Source organism: Neomonachus schauinslandi, chromosome 10, assembly GCF_002201575.2.
Source record: "Neomonachus schauinslandi chromosome 10, ASM220157v2, whole genome shotgun sequence".
NCBI classification, from domain to species: Eukaryota; Metazoa; Chordata; class Mammalia; order Carnivora; family Phocidae; genus Neomonachus; species Neomonachus schauinslandi.
The window spans coordinates 26,056,629-26,069,242 of NC_058412.1; the positions used below are offsets into that span (position 1 = coordinate 26,056,629).

Genomic DNA, 12,614 nt, shown 5'->3' on the forward strand with positions numbered 1-12,614 from the left:
ACTTTTTTACTTTAAGTGTGGCTATTACATACGTAGTTCTAGTTTTTAAATTATGAAAGGCCTGTGTTGAAAACGATGGCCACCAGGGTGCGCTCTGCACCCGCCTGCCCTGCCTTTGAAGGGGCCGGTTTGGGAGGAAGAGCCGCTTTTTCAGTTGGATTCTGAGCTGAAGCGTAAGGTTCTGTGTTCCTCCCATCAGCAATTTGTTGGGATTGCTGTACTCTTTTCTTAAAAGGCTGTAGATAGAGCTCAGCCTACAGTTAGGGAGAACTTGAGGATAGACAAGGAAAGCTGTTCCTCTGGGCTGTGTTTTGGGCAGATGTACTGCTTACTAGTTAAGAGGTTGACCCCTTAGCCAGAGGCAGTTTCCAGCCTTCTGGTCCATTTAGCTCCTAGTTTTGGCTACTCTTATTGAACTAGAAAAAAATTTAAATTAAAGTTGTGCCTATTTTATTTTAAATGTACAGTTTGAATTTCGAAAAATAGACCTACGGAATGACCACCACCATAATAAAAATAGAATCATTTCCATTACACCAGAAGGTCACTTATACGCCTTCATAGTCAGTCACTTTCCCTCTCACTGGTCTGCTTTCTGTCACAGATTAGAGCTGCTTTTTGTAGAATTTCAAATAAATGGAATCATACAGTATGACTCTCTTGTGTCTGTGTTCTTTCACTTAGCATTGTTTTTTTAAGTTATAATTCTTTTTTTCCAGTTTTATTGAGAAATAATTGACATATATCACTATATAAATATAAGGCATACAGCATAATGATTTGATTTGCATATATTGTAAAAAGTTTACCACAATAGGTTCAGCTGACATCCATCTTCTATAGATAAAAAGAAAGGAAAAACAGAAGAAAGCGAAAAAACATTTTTTTACTTGTGATGAGAAATCTTAGGCTCTCCTCTCTTCACAGCTTTGCTGTTGGTCACACAGCAGTGTTAGCTGCACTCACCACGTTGTACCTCACATCCCCAGTGCTTACTCATCTTGGAACTGGAGGTGTGTACCTTTTGACCACCTTCCTCCAGTTCCCCCTCCCCCTCCCCTCTGCCCCTGGTAACCACAAGTCTGATCTCTTTTTCTACAAGTTTGATTTTTTTTTTTAGATTCCACATACAAGTGAGATCATGCCGTATGTGTCTTTCTCTGACTTATTTCAGTTAGCATAATACCTTCAAGGTCTATCCAAGTTGTCACCCATGGTAGGATTTCCTGGGTTTTGGTTTTTTTTTTTTTATGGCTGAATAATATTCCATTATATGTACCATATCTTCTTAATCCACTCATCCAGGCATGCACACTTAGGTCCATCAGTGGACAGTGTGTTTATCCACTTACCTGTTGGTGGACAGGTGAGCTGCTTCTAATTTTTGATTATTATGAATGAAGCTGCTTGAAACATTTGTGTGTACATCTTTGTGTAAACATATGTTTTTAATTCTCTTGGGTAAATACCTAGGATTAGAGTGGCTGGATTGTGTGGTAAATGTGTTCTTTTTTTTCTATGCTAGAGAGAGAATGAGAGAGAGAGGGAGAGAACATGAGTGTGGGGGAGGGGCAGAGGAAGAGGGAGAGAGAATCTTAAGCAGGCACACTGCTCAGCGTAGAGCCCCATGTGGGGCTCGATCTCATGACCCTGAGATCATGACCTGAGCCAAAATCAGGAGTTGTTTGCTCAACCAACTGAGCCACCCATGCGCTCCAGTGTGTTTCTAACTTGACGAGAAACTGCCAAACTGTTTTCCAAAGTGGTTGTGCTATTTTACATTCCAACCATCAGTGTATGTGAGTGCCAGTTGTAAATGCTTGGTATTTTTAAAAAGATTTATTTGAGAGCATGGGTGAGAGCGCGGCAGGGGGTGAAGGAAGAGGGAAAGAATCTCAGGCAGACTGTTCGCTGAGTGTGGAGCCTGATGTGGGGCTCGATCTCACGACATGGAGATCATGACCCAAGCTGAAATCAATAGTCGGACACTTAACTGACTGAGCCACCCAGGTGCCCCAAATAATTCTTTTTAAAGATTTATTTATTTTTTGAGAGCGAGAGGGAGAGCACATGAGCAGGGGGAGGGGCAGAGGAAGAGGGAGAAAGAATCCCAAGCAGACTGCTTGGGATTGAAGGGCTCAGTCCCATGACCTTGAGATCACGACCTGAACTGAAGTCAAGAATCAGATGCTTAACTGACTGAGCCACCCAGGCAACCCTAAAAATCAATTTTTTTGAAATAGAATTTATATACAGAAAAATTGACCCATTTTAATTGATGAGATTAAACCCATTCGGTTTGGTGACACTTGACATATACATATCTATCTATGCAACCATTACAGTCCATGTATGTTTCATTACCCTAGAAAGTTCCATCATTCCCATTTGCAGTTAATCCCCCAACACACTGGCTCTGAACCATCATGGATCTGTTTTCTTTGAGTACAGATAGTTTGCCTTTTCTAGAATTTTATATGTACTTTTTTGTATCTGGCCTCTTTTGTTCAGCATGATGTTTTGAGATTTACCTATATAGTTACATGTGGTAATAGTCCTTTTTTTGCTGATTAGAATTCCATTGGGTGGATATAGTATAATTTTTCTTTTATTTGTTTATTGACAGTCATTTGAGTTGTTTCTGGTTTTGGGCTACTACAGATAAAACGGTAATGAACATTAATATATATGTCTTTGTGTGGACGTTTTATTTCTCATGGTAACCACTTAGAGTAGAATTGATAGCTCCTGTAGTAAATTTATCTTTATTATTATAAGAAATTGGCAAAATATTTTTTGTGGTTTGTAAATCATGTTAAATTTCTGCCAGCAGTGTGTCAGAGTTCTAATTATTACAGATCCTTGTCAACATTTAGTATTTGTCAGCCCTTTAATTAGTATTTCCTATGGACTACCGTTGTCAAGGATCTTTTTGTGTGCTTATTGGCCATTTGTATATCTTTTTAAATGAAGTACCTGAACAAATCCATTGTCCACTTTTATATTGGGTTGTTTATCTTCTTATTGAGTCATAAGAGTTCTCTATATTCTGAATACAAGTCCCTTTTCAGATATTTGTTTTATGAATATAATCTCTTGAGTCTGCAGCTTGGCTTTTCATTTTCTTAACAATGTTTTCAAAGAGCAGAAGTTTTTATTTGATGAAGTTCAATTTAGTAAGTTTTTTCTCACTTGATCAAGGTTTAGGTGTTTTGTGTCCTAATTAAGGACTGCCTATTTAGCCCAGAGTTGCAAAGCTTTTCTCCTGTGATTTCTTCTAGAAGTTTTTTAGTATTAGCTTCTAGATTAAGGTCTGTGATTGATTTTGATTTAATTTTTGTGTGTGGTATGAGATAAGGGTGAAGGGTCATTTTTTTTTCCAAATGGCTATCCAGTTGTTCTACCATCATTTCTTGAAAAGACTTTCCTTTGTTAAAAATCAGTTGACATATGTGGGTCTAAAATTCTGGACTCTGTTCTGTTCCATTCATCTGTATGTTTGTCTTCATGTCCGTACCACGCTGTCTTGGCTTTGGAGTATTTCTTGAAATCAGGTACTCTATCAAGTCCCCTAAGTCCTCAGATTTTATTCTTTTCCAAATTGTTTTGGCTATTCTAGATCCTGTTGAGAAACAGAATTGGGAGTTGATATTTCAGATTAGAATTTAGAGCAGAGTAGAAAGACCTGATTTTAAATCCTGATGCATCAGCAGAGGGGCTTTTGCATCCTGGGCCCCCTGAGTGATAGCTCTTCTTCCCTGTTATTGACATTGCCAGTGCCTTCCTGAGGTATAGGCGCCATGTCCTCCAGTTCTACGCAGCAAACCATCCCCAAGTATGTGTTCCACAAGAAACAGCCTATTGACCATATGTAGACATTGGATAATGTTTAAACAAAAAGGTGAATTCTCCCTCCTTAGTAATCAGTTGCATACAGTGTGTTGAATGAATCAAATTTAATTTTTGGTTTAAATATTTTCTTTTGTATTGCACCAGAATCTTGAGCTCAATGATGATACTGTTCTAAATGAGATAAAGTTAGCGGATTGTGAGCAGTTTCAGATGCCTGACCTGTGTGCTGAAGAGCTTGCTGTTGTCCTTGGAATCTGGTAAGTCAATTACTTACTTGGTTACTTTGAACACTTTGCATATTGGTTTTCTTGTGCTGAGGAAAACTTTATTCCAGGAGGTGCCCCGAGTTCTGGATGAATAGGGAATCTTATTATGCTTAGAAGGATCAAGAATAGTGGGGCATCTAATTACCACTAAACTACCAGTGCTCTCCGCTGGGCAACTAAGTAAAGGGTTAGAGATTAGGAATCTCAGGTATCTCCTTTGAGTTAGTATAACTTCACCTTCTCTTTCCTTCATAAGCAAAATTTCTTTGGCTAGCCTTAGCTAGGAATAAGCTTTTAATAAAATATTTAGGAGAGTTGAGAATGATTATTTTGACCTTTGAGGATATTTACATTCCAAAGGATAGAATTATTATTATTATTATTATTTAAGATTTTATTTATTCATTTAAGAGAGAGAGCACAAGCAGTGGGGAGAGGCAGGGGGAGTGGGAGAGGGAGAAGCAGACGCCCTGCTGAGCAGGGAGCCCGACGTGGGGCTCGATCCCAGGACCTGGGGATCATGACCTGAGCCACAGGCAGTCGCTTAACCACCTGAGCCACCCAGGCGCCCGAGGATACAATTATTTCTTAATACTGTCGAACCTTATGTGTGTTGGAAACAGTTTTTCCTTTTATTTTTATTTTTTTCAATTTTAAAGTGATTTCAAAATTGGAAAAAAGTTGCAAGGGTAAGACATTGCAGAGAACTTTTGAGAATAATTTTCTAACATGATACTGTATCATCCCTGAATACTTTAGTGTGTGCTTCCAACAAACTAGGGAATTTTTTGTACATAGCCACAATACAGCTATCAAAATGAGGAAGTTAACATTCATACTCTCCTGTCATTTAATACTCAGATCCCATTCAAGGTTTCCAGTTGTCCCAGTAATCTCCTTTGTAGCACAGGGCCCACGGTAGAATATATGTGTTTCTTTTAGTTGTCATTGTCTCTCCAATTACTGTCAGTCTTGGAATAGTTCCTCATTTTTGCTGGACTTTCATGGTCTTGACATTTCTGAAATTTATAAGCCAGTTACTTTGTAGACTTTGCCTCTTGAATTTGACTTATTTAAAAAAAAATTACGATTAGATTCTCATTATGCATCATTAGCATGGATATCAGAGAAGGGAAGTTCTGTGGTTCTTTTTTTTTATTGATTTTATTTATTTATTGACAGAGAGCACGCACAAGCAGGGGGAGCTGCAGAGGGAGGGAGAGAAGCAGGCTCCCCATTGAGCAGGGAGCCCGATGCAGGGCTTGATCCCAGGACTCTGGGATCATGACCTGAGCTGAAGGCAGATGCTTAACTGACTGAGCCACCCAGGCACCCCATGTTTTATGGTTCTTATTGCATCCTAGCAGTGGAACACAGTTTTGATTTGTCCCACTACTGCTGATGTTAACTTTAATCACATGATTGAAGCCGTGTTTGCCAGGCTTCTTCATCGTAAAGTTTTTCTTTTTCACCCTTGTAAGTACTATTTTGTGGGAAGGTACTTTTGGACTACATAAATATCTCATTTCTCATCTAGAGACTTAGTAATGTTCAAAATGGAGTATTCACAAAGTTCCAATATTTAGAACAGTCAAGTTAGTAATGGGTAATTTGTAAAACAGAACAAAACAAAATTGTCTCTTAACTCAGTAGACCTTACCCTTTTGTCTCCCCCTCATAGCATTATACCCCTTTTTCACATTTCATTTACATAAAAGTTGAATGCAGTCCTCTAGTCCTCTTGTTCGGGTATAAGGGATCACACATACAGATAGAGCTCTGTTTCTTTTTTTTTTTTAAAGATTTTATTTATTTGTTTGAGAGCAAGAGAGAAAGCATGAGCAGAGGGAAGGGCCAGGGAGAGGGAGAAGCAGACTCCCCACTGAGTGGGGAGCCCGATGTGGAGCTCGATCTGAGGACCCCGAGATTATGACCTGAGTTGAAGACAGATGTTCAACTGACTGAGCCACCCAGGCACCCCGGTAGCTATTTCTTTTTTTTTTTTTTTAAAGATTTTATTTATTTATTTGACAGCGAGAGCAGGAACACAAGCAGGGGGAGTGGGAGAGGGAGAAGCAGGCTTCCTGCCGAGCAGGGAGCCCGATGTGGGACTCGATCCCATGACCCTGGGATCATGACCTGAGCTGAAGGCAGACGCTTAACGACTGAGCCACCCAGGCGCCCTCCCCGGTAGCTATTTCTAAGCCCAGATCTCTTGTTCTATCACATGATTTGATTCTAGTGACAGATTTTATGCTTACTAATGAAAAATTGTCCAATTCATAATGATTCTTAGTATGTAAATAATTTATTAGCACCACACTCTAATCAACTGAGCTAACCGGCCAGCTACTAGTATGTAAATAATTTAAATAGCAACCATTTGTGAGCAGTTGCACTCTACTACTACTTTCTCCATTTTTCAGATAGGAAATCAGGGTTCAAATGGCTGAATGACTTGCTCAGAATTACAGAGCAAAGTTAAACAAAATATACATATGCCCAGGGATTCTGTCAGTTGAGCTTTAGGTACAATGAGTTAGACTTCACAGTTGAGAGAGGACTAAAAAACAAAACAGAAAACTGCTGTTTTCAAATACCGGTTTTTCCTCCAAATACAGTATTGGTGGAATCTTAATATATGGAACAGTTAGAAGTGCTGAGTGGATTTTATAGGCAATTTAAATCTTCCCTGTTTGGTAGAAACTACTTCATTATTGTCTGAATCTTGGGCATCTGATGGACAGTGTTTATAAACAGATAAGAACCTTAGTGAATTGATGATTTACATCAACTGAGTTATTGTGGGGGTTGTAAACAGTGATTTTGTAATACTGCCTGATCTCTGTGTAATCCCCATGGCCATTATCCCTATGGAGAGGTGACTTGGATATTGTAGTAGGCTGGGTTAGTTTAGAAAGGAAACACAGAGAAGGTGAATTCTTAGAGATGATAGATTGGTGAAACAGTGGGGCTAGGAAAAAAGAGACAAAAAATCAGACTCTTAAATACTGAGAACAAACTGATGGTTGCCAGAGGGGTGGGGGTGGGGGAGACAGGTAGAAATAATAAAGGGAATTAAGAGTAGACTTATCTTGAGCACTGAGAAATATATAGAATTGTTGAGTCATTATATTGTGTACCTGAAACTTACATAACACTGTATGTTAATTATACTTGAATTAAAAAAAAAAAGGGTAACCACTATCCTGAATTTTCCATTTGTCATTTTCTTGCCTTTTCAAAAAATATATTTACTTACATGTTTTTATACGTCTAAGTCAATTGTTTTATTTGTTTTTTTTTTCTGAGCTTTATAAAAGTGGTATCTTACTATTATGTAGTCTTCTGTGATTGTTTTTTTCCTCTCATTATTATGTTTTTATGGTTCATTCATGTTTTATATGCAGCTACCATTTACTTTGGATTATAGCATTCCATTGGGTGAATATTTCTCATTTTATCACTCTCCTTTTGGACATCTGGATTATTTCAAGATTTTTTCCTGTTATACACACTATAACTATGGATATTTGTGTATAGATTCCTGGTACACCTGTTCAGGAATTTCTCTGGGCTCTATGGAATTATTGAGCTAAGGATATATGAAGGTTCATGTTATAAGATAGTGCTAAATTGTTTAACAAAATTGTCCTATCAAATTATACTTGGATCAGCAGGATCTAAGAATTCCCATTGTTCTGCCTCTTTGACAACCTCTTAATTTTTGCCTAATGGTCACAGTAATATTTTATTTTTTTAGCATGAGTTTGATAAATAGGAGCTGGTGCCATGTTAATTCTTTTCATTTTCTTTGTGAAGGGGCACAGATTGGATTTCTTTCTCCTAGTATAATTATGTTGACATTTAGTACCAACCACATTTTGTCAGCATTTTTAAAAAATATTTATTTATTTGGGGGGGAGCAGAGGGAGAGGGAGAGAAAAACCCAAGCAGACTCTGCATCGAGTGCGGAGCCTGGTGTGGGACTCGATCTCACGACGCCGAGATCAAAACCAAGAGTTGGACACTTAACTGAATGCTCCACCCAGGTGCCCCATTTGTGGATTTTATTACTTACTTACTTATTACATTATTAATTTTCATACTTATCTTTGGAAAACTTGTATCTCTATTGGTATATAATGCAGTAATATTAAAATACATGCTTTGAAATATATAAAGTTTATGTTGCCTTTTTAAAAATTTTATTTTATTAGTTAACAACATGCGTTTTAGAATTAATTTACTTTTTTTTGTAATTTAAAGCGCAAATTTCCAAAAGAATAACCCAGTGCATAAGTTGACTGAAGAGGAGCTGCTGACATTTACGTCGGTGAGTCATGTCTCATCCTTTCCGTTGCATGTTTTCCCTTGTGCGTTCTATTGCTTCTGTTATATTCTTGGCTCAGATTGCTCATGTTGAAACACTGCCACTTAAGGAAATTAAGGAGAAGAATACCTCGCCATTTTAGTTTCCAAACTGCATATAACTTGCTGTTGATGTAAACATAAGCCTTTTTCTTTGTACTTGCTTGGATTTGAGGGCAGTGGCCAAATAGTTCTTGTTCAGTGTCTAATGGAGCGCACCTAATAGGTGCTCCATAAATGTTCAATGAATAAATGAAATGACAGAGCAAGAGTCTGACTCTTCACTCCAAAGCCACTATAGTATGCACCTCTGTTGTCTAAAACTGAGGGTGATGCCCACAGGGATGGGATGAGAAAGAGGACGTCAGAGAGCGAGGACCAGAAGCAGGAGGGTGTGGGTTATAGAGGCCAAGGAAGGAGGCATTGTTGAGAGCATGAGGTGCTTGTCAGCATTCGGCACTGTAGAGCCAAGGGGAGAAGGGCTGTGGGTGCTGTTAATCAGGAGTGCCCTGCTTATTTCTAGGACAGTTTCAGTGGAGTGTTGTGTAGTCACCTCATTACAGGGAATTAAGGAGGGAATGGGCTGTAAGAAAATTAAGTTGATAAAGACCACAATCGGAGAAGAATGGCAGTGAAAAGGAAAGATCGAGTAATAGATGTGTGAGGATGAACAGAAAAGTCACAGACCCAAGGGTCAGTCAGTATCTTCTTAGCTTTATGGATGAAAAGATAACGCACATCTTTGATGAGCACAAGTTGCTTAAGATAATTTTTTCAAAGGCATTTTTATTATAGTTAAAAGCAAGAGAGAATTCTGATGTTTTCTTTCTTTGTTATTTTTCAGATAAGGCAAAAATGAGGTACTTTTATCTGTAGAAAAGCTAGCTTACTTTGTATTGTAATATAAATTTTGCAAGTTACTGTTCCCTGCCTACGGTTTTGGAGCTGGTTGGATGTTAATCCCTTGAGTCCTCTGGGTGCCTACTTTATTTTCTCACTTGAGTATCTTAGAAATCTTTGGTGTTTATGATGATAGCATATCTGTGTTTAGGTAACTATATGGAAATATCCCTGTTTATTCATTACATAAGCTATAAGGAATTTGACAAGTGTTAAACATTTTTTTAAAAGGTTAATTTAAAAAATTATTCTGTATTTCCTATTTATTCAGCTAATCTCTATTGAATACTGAATATGTATCAAGCATTGTGCTCGTAGTAGGGGATACAGTGTCAACAAAGTCTTTTCCCTCTTGGCGTTTACATCGATTTACATTCTTGTGGGGACAATACACAGTATACCAAGAGAGAAATAATGTATCTAACAGATGTGCTCTGGGGACATACAGCCGGGTAAGGGAATACAAATGGCATGAGGAGGGCTGTTTTAGACAAGGTGGTGGGGAGGATCTCAGTGGGAAGGATGTGGAGGATCTGGAATGGTGGTGAGTTTGAGTTACTGCAGGGAAGTACAGAGCTGGATGGGGACAAGTGTCTAGATGATGAATGTGACCAGGACACTTGGGTTTCTTCTGATGACTGGGGTAAACAGAATGTTAACATGTGCTAGGAAGTGATCCTGCTGGCCTCTTATGGGGAGGAGGTCAGTAATAACATCTTCTTAGGACTGGTCTTAGCAGTTTATCAAGGTATATGTATTATCCATAGTTATCCTAAAAAGACACTAAAATACTCTATATTCAAGCAGTTCAATTTTTTTTTTAGCATTTCCAGGGGGTGGGGATATATTTTTTCCTTTTTAAAAAACTTTTCCTTTTTTTTCCTGTTTCTTTCTTTTTAAATTATTTTTATTTAAAAATTTTTAAAATTTAAACTCAATTAACATACACTGTATTATTAGTTTCAGAGGTAGAATTTAGTGATTCATCAGTTGCATACAATACCCAGTGCTCATTACTTCAAATGCCCTCTCCAGTGTCCATCACCCAGTTATCCCATCCTCCACCCACCTCCCCTCCAGCAACCCTCAGTTTGTTTCCTAGAGTTAAGATTCTCTTAGTCTCTCGTTTGCCTTTCCGATCCCCTACCCCAGCACCCCGCCTTCTTGTTCCTCTCTACTGTGAAGTTCTTCTGAAGTAGTTAACTCTGGTAACCTCTGGGGTGGGTAACTCATCTCTCCTAACTTGCAATGAAGGTCATAAATTTGAGTTTCATACTTTTCCCCCAAGGGCTTTATAATACATCCTTTTTTTGCTCTCTGTCCTCCTCCAACTCTCATCCAAGTCAGAACTGACCTGAGGACTGATCTTTTTGGAGGAAAACTGTTTGATTACAGTGATGCCTAGTGCCAGGCCTAACTCTTCTAAGGAGATGAATTTTTTAATTCCAGGAAAATCTTTAGTTCATAAGAAGTAGAGCATGGAACTTATACGTGAGGACGGCTTTAGGAGCCCCAAGGATACTTTGTGATCTGCACCACCCCCTTCTTTTGTTGATCCCAAAGGAAGCATACAGACTACACTAGAAAAATCCAGATGAGCCATTGTCAACTCATCTTGCATTTATCAGTCCTTCCTGATATTCCTTCTTTGTGCATGATACTGAAGCAGATAATAAGATGAATTAGAAGTGGCCCATGGTTTCAATGAAGAATTTCATTGAAATTTATATCCTATATAATTGAATATCCTGTATATAAAGATCCTTTATCTATTACTCCAAAAGACTATTTGAGGCAAAAGGGAACACTTTCAGGTGCTGTCCCCCTTCTGAACTCTTGAACTTCTTTCTGTGCCTTTCTTTTAACAAGGACCATATTTGGGCTTATATTATAATTATTTATGTTTATGTCTTATCACTCCCACAAGACTATAAGCTCCCCATTTCAGGGACTGGGCTCTGTTCTTCTCTGGGTCTTCTACAAGGCCCCGTATAGTCTTTCAATGCTTCAGTCATAGCTATTGCTCAATAAATGGATGCAGAGGAATGAATGAAATATGCTTGAACCCTGGAGAGGATTTATTTCTGTCCCATAACTCGATGCAGCATTGCTCCACTTAGTTTTATAATTTTAGGTAGTGCTATGTGATGTGAAGGATAACCGCTTGTTTTATCTTCTTCATCTGTGTAATGAGGGAAGGGGGGTGTGCCCCTTCCTCAGCCCTGAAAACTTGCTTTGAGGATCAAATTCGAGAATGTCCTGAAAGTATCTGAGTAGGTAGAGCTGGTGCACCCATAGCTTCAGGGATGAGCGGGGCCATCTCATTACTGGTTTGCGGGAGAGCATTCTGTTTTCAAGGAATAAGAATTCCTAAGTGGAGAAGACCTGTTTGAAATTGGCTGTAGACGTGGGGGAGAAGGGAGCAGAGAGGAAAGGAAGGGCACACTCTTTCCTGCTGGGCGGCCATTTCCCTTCTGTGGCAGCGGTGTGGGGGCCTGGAACTGGGCCTATCAAATCCTGAGACTAGGAAGTATCTTTAGTTAATAGAAGAGCAAGAATAATACAAGTCTTCATACTCCTACCGGTGGATTGTAAGCACTTGAAGGGATGGGGACTGTAGTTACTATCAGATATTTGTTAAATATTTATTGAATAAATGAATTATTCCTGAATTTTGTTCAGTTTTAGTGAACTGTCTTAAAGTTGACTAAAATGGTAAAATTTCTTTTTTTGGAGACATTTTTAGTAGTGTTTTCCTATTGGTGGAGCATGTTGAAATATATGTGAGATATGTTGGGAGAAGGTTTTCATTCAGCAGTGTCAGAAGCTTATCCTAAAAGGAATACTTTATTTTTTTAAGGTTGTCATAATGTAGTGCTGTTCCTGAGATATTTGATCCACACATTTCAGGAAAACTGAATGACTCATAGTAAAAATAACCCATATTGTTTTAGAGAGCCATTTGTGTTGTATCGGCTTGATAATTTAAAATTAGCTGTTATCTACGTTATTTCCTTTCAGATGGGCCAAGTCAGTGACATTCAGTAATGCTTTTAATTTCCTTTCATTGTTGAAAATGGGAACAATTTACTTAATTCATACAGGTGTTTCAGTTTTCATTGGCAGAAGTTTTGCTTCAGTGTGAATTGATACTGGCAGCTTGCCTTCTGAGTGTCCGCTCTGAAGCCTCAAGGTCTCTGTAAATGAAAAAAGGAAAAAGACCTT

General features: G+C 38.5%; 1 protein-coding gene across 1 annotated transcript in view; it reads left to right on the top strand.

The window, feature by feature from the left end:
• The window catches only part of TTC27 (tetratricopeptide repeat domain 27), a 169,590-nt gene that overhangs the window by 31,061 nt on the left and 125,915 nt on the right, over positions 1 to 12,614 (top strand). The window contains exons 8-9 of the mRNA XM_021697434.1: positions 3,997 to 4,109; positions 8,388 to 8,454. Of these exons, the coding sequence (XP_021553109.1) occupies positions 3,997 to 4,109; positions 8,388 to 8,454 (180 nt within the window). The remainder of the gene's footprint in view (positions 1 to 3,996; positions 4,110 to 8,387; positions 8,455 to 12,614) is intronic.